A 15080-nucleotide genomic window follows, 5' to 3' on the forward strand; every position below is an offset into this window, starting at 1 on the left:
TGAGAGTATAAAGACAACAATTAGAGAATTAGAGTTTAGGTCCTCTTAATTTTTTAAGAATAAAGGTTAGGTATTTATTGAGTATATATTAAGTTTAAATATTAAGTAGCTATAAAAAGAAAACGAGCCTTAAGATTATCAACATAACATACAGATGCAAATAAAAATAGAATAAAGAAAATTAAATTAGAATAGGACAAATGTCATTGTAGCTCTAAAATTACAAAGCTATCATAGATGCAATTATAATGTAGATAAGAACAGAATATTTATAAAAGTTTTCCATTGTTTTTATACTTTTTATGCGTTTAAAAAGCGTTAAAATGCAATTTTGAAAATTTTGAAAGTAGCTGAAATAAATAAATTTTTAAATGCAACTTCAATTACTACAGTTTTATATCTAAACCTACTATGTTTCATTTACTTAGCATTTCACATTACTGTGAATATTACAATACGAAACAAAACAAATTGCGATATTTTGATTATTATTTTAGTCTCCTAATTTTAAGAGTACAACACTGTTTTATTCAAATTTGTTTAGTATTTTTGTAAAAGTATTTAAGTAAATATTATGATATTTTTCAGCACTCACAATATATCGGCTTCACATATCGGTTCCTTTTCCTTTAAATGACCGGGATCATTCTAACGAGCTTCAACTGTAGTATTAAAACTTGAAAGGGATATAAAAGGAATAAGAATAGATATTTATAGGATTTTTTGCTTTATTTTGATGCATGAAAAATTTAGAAAAAATGTTATTTCGAAATTTATAAAAACAGAAAATAACACATCTATGTGTCTCAGAGATAATCTCATACAAATTGTATTTATCATATTTCATAAAACACTCGTCTAAAAAATTTCAAAGCTCTGAATCAATCGTAAGCCTTAGTTTTTTAAATGTTTTACTATGTAGCAAAAAAATTGAGACAAAGGCGATTAAAGCTTCGCTAAGAGAAATAAAGCTTTGTTTATGGACTATGTTTATGGAATAAAGCTTTTTTTTTGTTAATATTTATTGACCATATATTTTTGAAAATTCACAAAAAAATATGTTGTTATTTCCTCTCTAATGGTACGGAAACTAATATTTCAAATAAACAATTAAATACTTTTAAGCACCTTAGTGTTTCAAATGCCTTATCATAAAACAAAAAGGTAAGAAAAATTTAATTAAAGTTTTGCTATGAGAAATGAAATTGCTTAGACTATTTATAAATGTAATTATTATTTCTTAATTTTTATTTACCATGCATTTTGTAAGCAGATATGTAGCTATTCACTTGAAATTGTTATTTCCTCTGTAATGGTACGGAAACTAATATTTCAAATAAACAATAAAATACTTTTAAGCACCTTAGTGTTTCAAATGCCTTATCATAAAACAAAAAGGTAAGAAAAATTTAATTAAAGTTTTGCTATGAGAAATGAAATTGCTTAGACTATTTATAAATGTAATTATTATTTCTTAATTTTTATTTACCATGCATTTTGTAGGCAGATATGTAGCTATTCACTTGAAATTGTTATTTCCTCTGTAATGGTACGGAAACTAATATTTCAAATAAACAATAAAATACTTTTAAGCACCTTAGTGTTTCAAATGCCTTATCATAAAACAAAAAGGTAAGAAAAATTTAATTAAAGTTTTGCTATGAGAAATGAAATTGCTTAGACTATTTATAAATGTAATTATTATTTCTTAATTTTTATTTACCATGCATTTTGTAGGCAGATATGTAGCTATTCACTTGAAATTGTTATTTCCTCTGTAATGGTACGGAAACTAATATTTCAAATAAACAATAAAATACTTTTAAGCACCTTAGTGTTTCAAATGCCTTATCATAAAACAAAAAGGTAAGAAAAATTTAATTAAAGTTTTGCTATGAGAAATGAAATTGCTTAGACTATTTATAAATGTAATTATTATTTCTTAATTTTTATTTACCATGCATTTTGTAGGCAGATATGTAGCTATTTACTTGAAATGGATTAGAAACTATTTTAAATTAACAATAACATGTTTTTTTCAACAATTTTTAAGTGCGAGATGAAAACAATTATTTGAAACATGAGCAATCACAAGTAGTAAATTTTTTCATTTGAAAATTACATCAGAAGATGTTTTTCTTACGAAGTAAAAAATATGTAACTTGATAACAAATGGAGTTAAAGAGAAGTAAGAAAATAAATGAATGATTTTATGTCAAAAATTAATCAATTAAAAAGCAACGTTATTAATGGTTGCATAAAATACGATAAAGCGTTGTTGTATGAAAAAGAGTAAAAATAAATTAGCATAATATCTGCAGTTTTTTGGAATGCTATTTGCCAGAAAATGAATCTCGGGGGTCGCGGGGCAACTATTTGAAATTTCTTTACTGATTCTCTGAGATTAGTCAGAATTAAAATTTAATATACTAATTGACACATTTTATTATTTTAAAAAAGTTACCTTTTCACTGTTTCTACTGCTGGAAACGTGGTTGCTTTCTTTGATCACAAGCTTAAAATGTTTCAAATTTACTTGACGAAGAGTAATTTTAGTGTAAAATGTACTTATACGATTATTCAATCCGAATTAAAGTTTAATATACTATTTGACACATTTTATTATTTTAAAAAAGTTACCTTTCCACTGTTTCTACTGTTGGGTACATAGTTGCTTTCGTTGATCACAAGCCTAAAATCTTTCAAATTTACTTGATGAAGAATAATTTCAGTGTAAAATGTACTAAGCGATTATTCAATCCGAATAAAAATTTAATATACTAATTGACACATTTTATTATTTAAAAAAGTTACCTTTCCACTGTTTCTACTTTTGGGAACGTAGTTGCTCTCTTTGATCACAAGCCTAAAATCTTTCAAATTTACTTGATGAAGAATAATTTTAATGTAAAATGTACTAATACGGTTATTCAAATCTTATTCACTTTCACTCCTTTATTTCAAATGTAGTATAAGGTAAATTATTTTCCTTTTGTGTACCAATCTTAAACTTCAGTTATAAATTAAAAGTACAGCAGAAAATTTTATAACATTATTTGTTCGATAATAATTTATTACATTAAATTGAAAAACAACAAGTTAAAGTTAAAAAAAGGAAAGTATCAGCAGTTTCACCTGTTAAAATAAATGAATAATTATTAAATTAATGCATATTAAAAAATTTTGACACTATATTACTTCATTACTTTATTACTTATATAAAAATGCTGAACGTTTTACAAGAGCTCGTTATAAAATATTTACAATAATTGCTGCATCTTCACAATTACACAAAACGCTATTCAACTTAAAAGTTTATTTATACAACATAAGCAGGGTAAAGAATTTTCTTAAAATTTTTTTTTCATCAATAGAAATAACACAGCCACATTTTGAGAATTTTGAACTCCAAGTTCTATCTTAATCTTATAAATGTTGTTGAGAATTGGCTGAACTAACGAAAAATATTTTAATAAGAAATATTTTTACAAAGTTATTAAATTGTTTTAACTATCGCTAATTTGGGGAGATATTTGCACCCAGAGGAATATCACTGAAATCAAAGCATATTTAACAATTTTTTCATACTTTTTGAGTTCAAGCAATGCAGTGATGGAGGAATTTTTCAAATATTAAAATGCTTTTCATTTTTATAAACTTTGGTTTTGCTTATACTGAAATTTTGCCCCCTTATCTTCATCAGCTTAGAGGTTCTGGTTAGAGATAGATAATCATAGCCTTACATAACTTAATGACTTCCGAACAGTTATAAAAATAGTTTATTATTCGATAACACTCGCTATTTCATAAGATGAAAGAGCCTTTTAGAAATAATCTTAACGCTGGTTTTCGAAGCTCTGTCACCAAGGAAAATAAAAAAGCCATAGTAAAAGTGCCTTACAATTGAAGCAATGCGATGATTTTAAGCTGGAAGGATGAAGCCCTGTTAATATATATATATATATATATATATATATATATATATATATATATATATATATATATATATATATATATATATATATATATATATATATATATATATATATATATATATATATATATATATATATATATAGTGGTGGCCAAAAGTGTGGACACTTTTTGAAAGTTTCAAGTTTTTCAACTTTGTGTGCTTGTGGAACATATTAATTTTCACTTAAATACAAACGTTTATATATCAAATTGAAGGTAATTTAATGTAGAATTTAATAACAAAAACAAAATTAAAATAACTGTATTAGAAAATAAGTTATGCTCATTTTAGTAGAACAAACAAGCACAAATCGTTTTGAATAGGGACGTATTTTGTAATAAAAGCGTACTAGCCAATCACAAACACTGTTCTTAGTACCAATCAAATGTCTGTAACTATAGTTTAGGTTATATGCATGGTAAAAGAGTTATTGTAGTGGAAATATTTTGTGGAATGATGAATACTAGTACAATTAAATAGAGTATTGCTGTTTTTGAATATTGTATTTAAACAATGTCATCAACAAGAAGAACTAATTGGACATCTACAAAAAGAAGCCGAATTAACGTTTTGAGAGAAAATGGCCTCTCTTATGCTGAAATTGCAAGACAAGTTAGTGGTTCAGTGACTCGTTCTGGTGTACGAAAGTTCTGTTTACGTTATGAAAAAACGAAATCAGTGGAAAATAAAGCCAAATCAGGCCGAAAAAAATGCACAAGTGCTACTGCCGATAGAAAAATTAAACGGCTATGCCTTCAAGATAGAAAAATTTCATCAGATACTATTAGATGTGAAATGAATGCAGCGGGTATTGCAGTAAGTTCAAGAACAATAAGAAGAAGGTTATCAGGATTTGGACTACAAGCTAGAACTCCAAGGAAAAAAACACATTTAAATCAAAAGCAACGCAAAAAACGAGTTAAGTGGGCAAAAGAACAAATTAAATGGCCAGAAAATCAATGGAAGCAAGTAATCTGGAGCGATGAGAGTAAAATATCGCTCTTTGGTAGTGATGGTAGATAATACGTGAGACGTAGAGTAGGTGAAGCACTTCATCCTGATTGCATTGAAGCAACTACAAAAAACCCAACAAATGTTATGATTTGGGCATGTATGTCTGCAGATGGTGTGGGCCGAATTCAAGTGATTGATGGCATCCTGAGTGCCAAAAAATACATCGAAACTGTCCTGAAACCAAAATTGATACCTTCCATCAGGGATCTCTTCCCCAACAACGCACCATTTATTTTTCAGCAGGATTCAGCTCCATGCCACACAGCAAAAGTATGCAAAACATGCTTTCAAAATAAAGGCATAGGTATGTTACCATGGCCAGGAAACAGCCCTGATCTCAATCCAATTGAAAATTTGCGGCGACGCTTGTAAATTCTTGTACGCAAAAAACGTCCATCCAATAAAAGACAACTTTTTGAAGCTATAATTGATTCTTGGCACCATGTGATTACGAAAGATGAACTCCAAACACTCCTTCACTCGATGAAAAGACTCTGTGAAGCTGTCTTAAAAAATAAGGGTTATCTTACTAAGTATTGATTGTGTAAGCATCACTTTAAAAAAATGCAAATCTAAGATAGATCTTACTATTAGTTGCATAATTTTTTTTGTATTACAGATATTGTAATACTGTATTTATTATTAAATTACCTTCAATTTGATATATAAACGTTTGTATTTAAGTGAAAATTAGACCACAAAGTTTTTTTTATTTTCGCATAACTGTGGCTTTTCTCCTTACTGACGTTTTGCGCCATTTTCAAAATAAGCGTAAATAGCGCTGAGTTTAGATAGGCTAAACTTGACCTTACTGTCATGAGTAACAGTTTCAAACTAACAAATATAGCATGTTCTTCGCAACAAAGCATCATTTCATATTACAACGGAGCTTTCGAGAAAGAGCCTTAAGGTACTGATTCATTGATTTTTGTTACATTCTTTATCACAATTAATATGCTAAAGAATGTCAGAAAATTTTCTAAAGTCTGTTCTCTAATTGTGAACAAAACTTTAAAGTGTTACATTGAAGTGGCTGGTAAAATTGAATAGTTGGCATATTCAAGAATGTATATATTCTTGAACACTCATGATAAACCCCAGGAAAACAGCAAGAAAGGAAAAGATACGTAAAAAACTTTCTCTTTCTCTGCACCAATGAAATAAATTGATCTAAAACCTCACCACTGTCATACTACATTTGAGATGCATGTGTTTTTATGTACAGTGAGCTAAAAAATCGATAACTTTAGATAACTCCTGTTTAAATGATCGGATTTTCGCGTACTAATTGCCAATCTTTATGGTTCAAAGAGCTGACCTCAAATGAACGAATTAATTAGAATTGATTATTAATTGAGTTTTGAAATCAGACACAAATAAAAGTAATTTTGTTGAATCATATTTTCATTGGAATTTTGCAGTTCACTATTTTAAGGGGGCAGTCACAATCTGAAAAATATGGTCTCAGTAGTTTAGTCCAAAAAGTTATCGAAACTTTAGATCCCTTAATGTTATTTCACTTTTTGATTAATTCACTGTATATCTAGAACCATTTAAGCGAATCCGAAATCTTTTGCGCTAAGTTATAGAACTAATATCTTAAAGGTTAAATCAATGTTAAAAATTACAGTTATTTACTAATTTCTTATTATTTAATATAATAATGCACGAAAAAAGTTTGAATTGTAAAGTCTATAAAATTTTACGTTATTTCAAACTAAGTAATTTTAAATGACAGAATGCAAAATTTGGGTGAAATCATTTAAATAGTTTATGAGTAATGAAATCTTTATTTCTTAATTCTGATTTACTCAGGCATTTAGCCATTAGAATTTATTGAAAATTCTGTTACGATGAATTGACTATTGTTTTACTTTTAACTGGATAAATGATGATTTTTTTAAGCTAACGACGTTTGTGTTAGTCCAATAGTACATTTGAAAGAAGCTAATTATAATTTAACTTCTTAATTATCATGCTACGAAAACTTGATATCTAAACATTTTCGCATTCAATTTTATTTATATGCATGATTAATTTGATGGGTATGTATTACGTAAAGGACACCATACTTATTTATGATACTAGTTTATTTTTAGATCATTCAGGCCGATTTTAGTACATTATGGGAAAGAAGTCATTTTATTATTTTGTTACAAATGTAATGATTCAAACAGTGATTTAGTTAAATGATGATAAACTTTAACTAACCTTGAAAAAGCTAACAGAGCAAATTTATTTGTTTTTTAAGTTAAATTTTTTAGTGGTTCATCACATGATATTTTCACGTGACATCACATGACCCATTTTAAAGTTAACCCCGTTTCTCTCACATAGAGAAGATAGTTCAGTAGTTTTTTATTTTATAAAAATATTAATAAAATTTTGTTTGGGTTTTTTGATCGGAAGTAAATTACTTGTTTCTTTCCAAAAAATACTCGGACTTTTCTTGTTATTTGTGGCTAATTTATATCCTTGTGTGTCAGGTTTTGAGAGTGCTAAATTTGATCAGGACTTAATTTCGAAGTCCTTGTTTTTTCTAAATACCACAAATATGAAATTTTCATGATGACACAATGTTTTTGGTGGCAAAGCTTTTGAACAAATATTTACGAATTTTCTCTACGAAAATTTTGGTAGCAACCAACCAAATTTATGATACATATACACAAGGTGTCAAAAGATTGCACAAAATTTTCAAGCCCGTTACGCATTGTAGCAATATTTTATGTACAATCACATATGAGTGTTGATCCATCAAACAAATGACAACTTTTTATAAAACGAGAAAAATATCTTTTTTATTTTTCACACTACGATGACACTTTTAATAACGATAATGAAAAGATTGTTTTGAAGTAAGCTTCTAAAAACTACTTATATAATTTTCTGCTGCATAATCCTCTTTAGCCACATTCAAAATGTTAGAAAGTATTAAAACAGTTTTAAATTAGATGATGTTCCTAAAAAAATGTCCCACTTTCAATGTTATATTTTAGAAATTTATTATAGAATATATACCACAGCAATTTATCTTACTAGATTCTTACTGGTTTCCTCGTTTGATGAATGAGTTTTCTTTATAAATAAACTGTTAGAATATACCATTTAAACTGTGATATTCTATACCAGCACTCTGTATAACTGCTTTATTTGAAAAATATAGTTTCACTGCAATTATAATTGTTGGTGTAATCTTTTAAAAATGTTTAACTATGGCACACAATCCAATTAAAAATTATTAATTTCTTTTCTTGGAGAATAATATTTTTTTTCACAATGAAAGAAAACTTTTAAACTAAATGAGCAATAATTAAAACAAAATTAAGAAGCCAAATAATTTGATAATATTGGCCAGTAATGTTAAGTGCATTTAAATCTCCGAGCGTGGAGTTGCTACAAATATCACAATTGAATGTCCACTCTAAAGTCTCATCAAGACACATGTTACTGCGGGCACACAGTTGAAGATGAAGAGTATATAGGATAAGGTGCCATCAGAGGTCCTAATATTGGTCTATTGAAATGACTTTGCAAGAAATGCATACCAAATCCAAAGGACGGCAATATAGGGCGCGTTGCCATACGCAATTTTTCCATTTCAGCTTCTTTCAATCGTTTCTCTTTTGCTCGACGATTCTGAAACCAAATTTTTACTTGTGTTTCTGTTAGATTTAAAGAAGATGAGAACTCTGCTCTCTCAGCGATGGACAAATATTGTTTCGAGCGGAATTTTCTTTCTAGTGCCAACAGCTGTTGAGTTGTAAAAGGAGTTCGAGGCTTTCTGTTACTTTTATGTTTCCTCAACTGGCATTTCATGGCTGGCAGCTTTGCTCCTTCCACGGGTTCTGTTAAAAAAATATAATTAATATATTAGAACACTAATATAAATATATATATATATACAAAATATGAAACATTTTTAGAATTTTTTTTTTATTTCACACCAACAACTCCACAACAAATTGTGATGCATACACATTAAAATAATTATTTTCCTAGATCAATAATACCTGTGTTTTGAAGTAAAATCTTTAAAAATTTCAAATATACAATGAAATATAACTACACTGGTTATCATAAATTAAGGAAAATTCACAAAAATCGCGATAACTCAAGAAATTACACATGGAATTTTATGAAACTTACCCACAATATACAACACATAGTAAGGTATTAAACAACATAAAAAGAAATTATCAGACATTAATAGTAGTATAGAAATTAGCACATGTATAAAATAAACAAATTGGAAGTATCGGTTTGCAATAGAAAAAGTACCTTTAATATGGAATATGATTGCCTCTAGAAGCAATACAGCACAAACAGCGATGTGTGATGCTTTCAATTATGCGGTCTATCAGTTCAATAGGAAGTGAGAGCCATTGCTCTTGTAAAGCAGTTGCAAGCGTGGCAAGGGTCTGAGGGGGCGGATTGATGGCAGATACACGCCTCCCTAGAGCATCCCAAACGTGCTCGATAGGATTCAAGTCCGGGGATCGAGCTGGCCACTCCATGCGAGTAATTGTTTCCTGTTGAAGATAATCATCAACAATGCGAGCTCTGTGTGGTCTTGCATTATCGTCCTGTAACAGGAAGCAATCACCAATTGCCCCGGCATATGGGCGCACATAAGCATCAAGGATGTTGTCTCGATAAACCTGAGCATTCACGGTTCCCCTTGGAAAGACATGGAGGTATGTGCGCCCTCCTAAGGATATGCCTCCCCAAACACAGACACTGCCTCTTCCGTATGCATCTCTTTCACGGATGTTTGATGGATGATAACGGGTCCCAGGTTCTCTCCATATCAAATAACGTCTACTGTCACTTTCTAGACTAAACCTGGACTCATCCGTAAAGAGAACAGGCCTCCATTGATCTGACGTCCAGTGGACATGTTGTCGGGCCCACTGCAAACGGTCTCTCCTATGGCGTGATGTGAGCGGCACGCAAATGGCTGGTCGTCTCACATACAGACCACCTTCGTGGAGCCTTCTGCGCACAGTTGACGTTGACACCAACCTTCCGGTGGCTGCAGCAAGAGAGGATCTAAGATGTGTCGGAGTAGCGGTTCTATTCCTGCGTGCACTTAATGTCAAATATCGGTCATCGGCACTGGTCGTAACAGTTGGCCGTCCTTGACTGAACCTCCTAGATGCCGAATCTGTGGTTTGAAATTGCCTCCAAAGTCTATGAACCACAGATGGACTCACATTTAGCCATCTGGCCACTTCTGATTGACTCTGCCCTGCCTCTAGTCTCCCGATGGCTCTCCATCGTAGTTCTTCAGGCAAATGATGCCTAGAGGTCATTATTACGAATTGGCTATCTCAGATTTTCAATGTCGCAATCACAGTAAAATTTGTGTGCTTTCTCTCAAACTTGGACTTTTATGCTCCAGGCAGATGACGTAAGCCGAGTGCAGCGCCACTAATTTGCATATTGCAATTTTACTCAGCTACTCTTAGTGGACAACATATGCAAATTTTGCACGGTTTGGCTTACTTTTGAAAGAGTTATCGCTATTTTTGTGATTTTTCCTTAATTTATGATAACCAGTGTAAATATATTGTTCAAGTGTTGATTTTTTAACTGAAAATTCTAAACATTCTTAGGTAAAGCACGGTAAAAATAATAAATTCTCACTTAGACTCTCTTAGTTAAAAAAACATAGCTAACATTATACAAAATATCAAAGAATTCTATATTAATCTTTTTTTGCAATGAGTGTTAAGAGTAAAGAGATTTTCTCAAAATCAACCTGAAAATGAATTTAAAGAATGTAATTGCTGTTGTGTTTTATTTATCAGCCAGTGAGAAAAAAGAAGCTACTATAACTTTAATTCTAAAGATTGGAGAACAAAAATTAAAAGAAACATTTAGAAACGTAATAAGCGTATTGCAATAGTTTAATTTTAATCAATCATATAATTTTAATCAATATTTGAGTCGTGGTGGTTCAGGGATAGAGCTTTTGTGCTTCAATGAGGTGAACCGGATTCGAATCCCAGTGATGGCTGATCGATACGAATTCCGCACTTTGCTCGCATCGACTACAGTGCTGGCGTAAATTATCCTCAGTGGTAGACGGATCATGGGTTAGAGTCCTAGAGTACGAAAACCACCCACTAACCGTGGGTGGTCTTCGTGGTTTTCCTCTCCATGTAACGCAAATGCTGGTTAGTTCCTTCAAAAAGTCCTCCACGAAGGTAAATTTCCCCCAATACTTTATTCAGGAGTTCCCTTGTCTACTGAAATGGGTTCAAAATTACAAGGCTATGGAGTTGAGCATTGGTAGTCGTAAATCGAAAATTGGGTCGGCTGTTCAACAACGGTTAAAAAATATAAAATATAGACAGACAATGGAAAGAAATTCGAAATTTTCATCGAAATTGCCAATTTTCATCCAGATGGATACCTTAATATCTCTTAACCTCAATAAAAAAGTGATTTTTTTTAAAAGATACAATGGGATACAAAAGTCTCCTTTCATTATGTTTTTATTTTTTTTTTTTTATTTTTTAAATTTCCTGCTTTTTGGCTGTTTAAATGGATAAAACATAAATAACTTTTATATTATTTATCATTATAATCAAATTAGAACAGTATCACATTCTTGTTTATTTAATATTATATGAAACAATATTTTCAAACTTGCAAAAACTTTTACCATGCCGTCATACTAGCTTGAATCTTAAATTATTTCTGTCATAAACATTCTGTTTCCATTAACAAAATTATCAAGATGGGTAGACACGTACAGTGCGCAAAATGAAAAACGGACCACCCTTAATAACTTTCGATCTAATTATGAGATCTTCACGTTCTAGGACTCATTCTTAATGCTTCCCATTGGTCAGTGGAGCTATCCAAAGTTTGGACCCCTTACTGTTAATTTTACTTTTTGCGTATTTCACCATATCTCGAAAACTTTTTAAGTGAATCTAAAAATTTTTGCACAAAATTATAAATTTCTCTTATCCAGGAATAATGGATAATTCCACAAAAAAAAAAAATATTACAGAATTTTTTTTCTTATTATTATTTTATTTAGTAATAAATGAAAAAATTTTTAATTGTAAAGTACACAATTTTTTACATCATTTTAAAGTATGTAATTTTACATGGCAAAATACAAAATTTGAATGAAATCGGTTGTATAGTTCCTGATAAATGGAATTTTAAAGTTCAATTTCTCAGAGACTGTTCAACTAATTTTGCTCAAACTTTGTATTTTGCCATCTGAAATTACATACTTTAAAATGGTGTGAAAAGTTTTATACTTTACGATTCAAACACTTTCGTCTAATATTAAATGAAATAATAGAAATGATAAATATTTACTAAAAGTTATTTTTTGCGCGGAATTATCTTTGGATAAATGAATTTTATAATTCAGTGCAAAATATTTTAAATTCGCTTAGAAAGTTCTCGAGATATGGCGAAATGCGTAGAAAGTAAAATTAGCATTAGGGGGCCCAAACCTTGGATCGCTCTCCTGAGCAAACTATTAGGACCATATTTCACAGATTGCAGCTACCCCATATATTTTAGGGGTCCAAAATCCGAATCCATTCTTAAAAAGGTATGTTTATCAGAGAAAGTACGTTTTTGTGTCTGATTTCGTAATTTAAAATATCGTCTGCAGTAATTAATTAGTATATTTGAAATCACCCCCTCGAATCATTAAAATTGAGTCCTATAACGTGAAGATCCGATCATTAGATAAAAAGTTATTTTGGGTGGTCCGTTTTTAATTTTTCTCACTGAACATCTGAAGTTGGATGAAAGAGTAACAAAATTAGTAAACAAAGGCAGATCCTCTCGTCGAATTACGTCCTCATTATCAATAGGAAGATCAACTGTTAATGGTCTGATTGCAAATTATCGAGCTGGATGTGATTTAAATTGAAATCTTTAAAGTGGCAGACCACGAAAAACAATAGAAAGAGAAAACTGTAACATAAAACTTAAGTTAACATCGGATGAAGAAGAAAAAACGCCACAGCCTAAATTGCTCACTTATTACGTGATGAAATTGCTGCTAATATTAGTCACAGTAGGGGAGAGTGGTGTCAATTGTAACATTTTTTACTTAACTATTTTTAACTAACAAAAAATCCAATATATTATTAGTATTAATTGACAGACGAGTAAAGTAGACTATCCTCTACTAGAAAAAAAATTAAATACCTGATTTTAAATATTATTATATTAGTTATTAACAATTTTTGACAGTCGTGCACTTGTTACAATTGTCCCCACTTACGGGGTCAATTGTAACAGTTCATAAATTCAACTAAAACATAGTTAATTATGCACATTATCATAGTTGTGATATATTTTTTTATTGATCAAAATAGTAGTGATACTTTAGGAGTAAAAATAATAATGAGCATTGACCAAAAGGGTTAAACTTTTAACTTTAAGGGGTTAAAAATTTTAATTTATGCTGTGAAAGGTGACAAATAAAATAATGCACATGCAACATAATATAAATGCTATAGGAAACTATTGGTGGTTCTTAAAGAGTTAAGTAATGGTTTGTAAACATAAGATTATTTATTTTCAGCTGTTACAATCGTCCCTTTACTTATTGTTACAATTGTCCCCAAGACGCCATTTCAGCTTCATTTGTTAAAAACAATGCTAGTTAATTAGCAAAACTAATCTTTTTTTTATTGAAATGTTAATTAAGGTGTCCACTTACATATTCGGTTACTAATTTTTATTTGTTTAAACAAAATTACTTTGTTACAATAAAATATTCTAATACCGAAAAAAAGTACTTGCGTGACGTGAAAATATCTTTTGTGATGTAACTCTTTCAAAAGTACATAAAAATGGTTGCCATCAGGGGTGTACATGTAGATTTGTTAAATACACCTTGTGCACCACCTAGGAACCAAATCTAGAACCCGACACTCGAAATTTTTGCTTTGTTACAATCGTACCCTGTTACAATTGACCCCACTCTCCCCTCCTATTACAAGACGTTTGCATTATACTACATAACCGAATAATGGTACGAAGTCATTTATCAATTTCAGTAAATGAAAATCAGAAGGATAATAGTAATTTGCGAAAAAAGAACTAGATTTTTGAGAATTAAAGAAAGTATGTTTTTCTAATTATTCGGGATCGACATCCGAAAAGAATCCCTATAATCAAAAATAGTTTTTAAAACTGTCGCTGAACAGCCTACCTAATTTTCTAAGGGTTCAATAAGTTATGAATGATTGAAAATAAATTCGTGGAGGATATGATTTCAAAGAATGATGAGCTACAATTTTGCTGTTTTACTTATCCTAAGAAAATTTTTGTTCAAAAGTTATACTATATTTGGCTTCCCAAATCATATGATCCCTGAAAATTATCTTTTTTCTCCAGTTATTTCCCAAATACTGAAATAAAATACCTGACTATGGTCACTATCAGAAATAAGCTTCGGGTCAAGGTTTATACCTATAAGTATTTTCCCATTTTGACATCCTGTTTTCATATCTTTCGCTTTATACCTTGTGGGTGTACCAGAATCGGATGGCCTATCAGTAAAACAGATCTCCTCTCTCCTTTATTACTTCAGGGTACCTACATTAATAGAGGGGAGGGAGCATTGGATTTTCTCAGGAGTGAAACCACACATTTTATCAGGTGAGTATAATTGAAATGTATCTAACTGGCAAAATGTTAAGAAAAAATATTATTTCTATTAAGATGATTTAGTAAATGTTTTTAAAATTACTAATCATATTGAATTATTTACAGAGATTAATTAAATTATTATTAATTGTAATATTATCTATTATATTATTATGATTAAAATATTATTTTGTATTATTATTTTTTGTATTATTTACTAAAATTACATTATTATTACATTTTATATTGAATTATTTCAGGAAACAAATTTAAAAATGCGTAATTATGTAACTAACGATACTTGTAGCAGAAAAAGCCAAAATTGATTTATTTTTTTAATACCGTTTCTACATCAATTATCTAAAAATTTTCAAATTGCGTAAAAGGAGTTTTAAGATCTTAATTAGTAATGTAAGACAGAAAATATCTTTTAAGTACATATCAT

At 29.9% G+C, this 15080-nt stretch overlaps 1 protein-coding gene across 1 annotated transcript in view; it reads right to left on the reverse strand.

Moving 5' to 3' along the window:
• Positions 1-7763: 7763 nt before the first annotated feature.
• Positions 7764-15080, reverse strand: part of LOC107452113 (homeobox protein MSX-2) — a 36255-nt gene continuing 28938 nt past the window's right edge. The window contains exon 2 of the mRNA XM_016068424.4: positions 7764-8838. Coding sequence (XP_015923910.1) covers positions 8438-8838 — 401 coding nt within the window. The 3' untranslated portion in view covers positions 7764-8437. The remainder of the gene's footprint in view (positions 8839-15080) is intronic.

The sequence above is a fragment of the Parasteatoda tepidariorum genome, chromosome 11, assembly GCF_982258835.1.
Source record: "Parasteatoda tepidariorum strain Cologne lab strain chromosome 11, Ptep-v5.0, whole genome shotgun sequence".
NCBI classification, from domain to species: domain Eukaryota; kingdom Metazoa; phylum Arthropoda; class Arachnida; order Araneae; family Theridiidae; genus Parasteatoda; species Parasteatoda tepidariorum.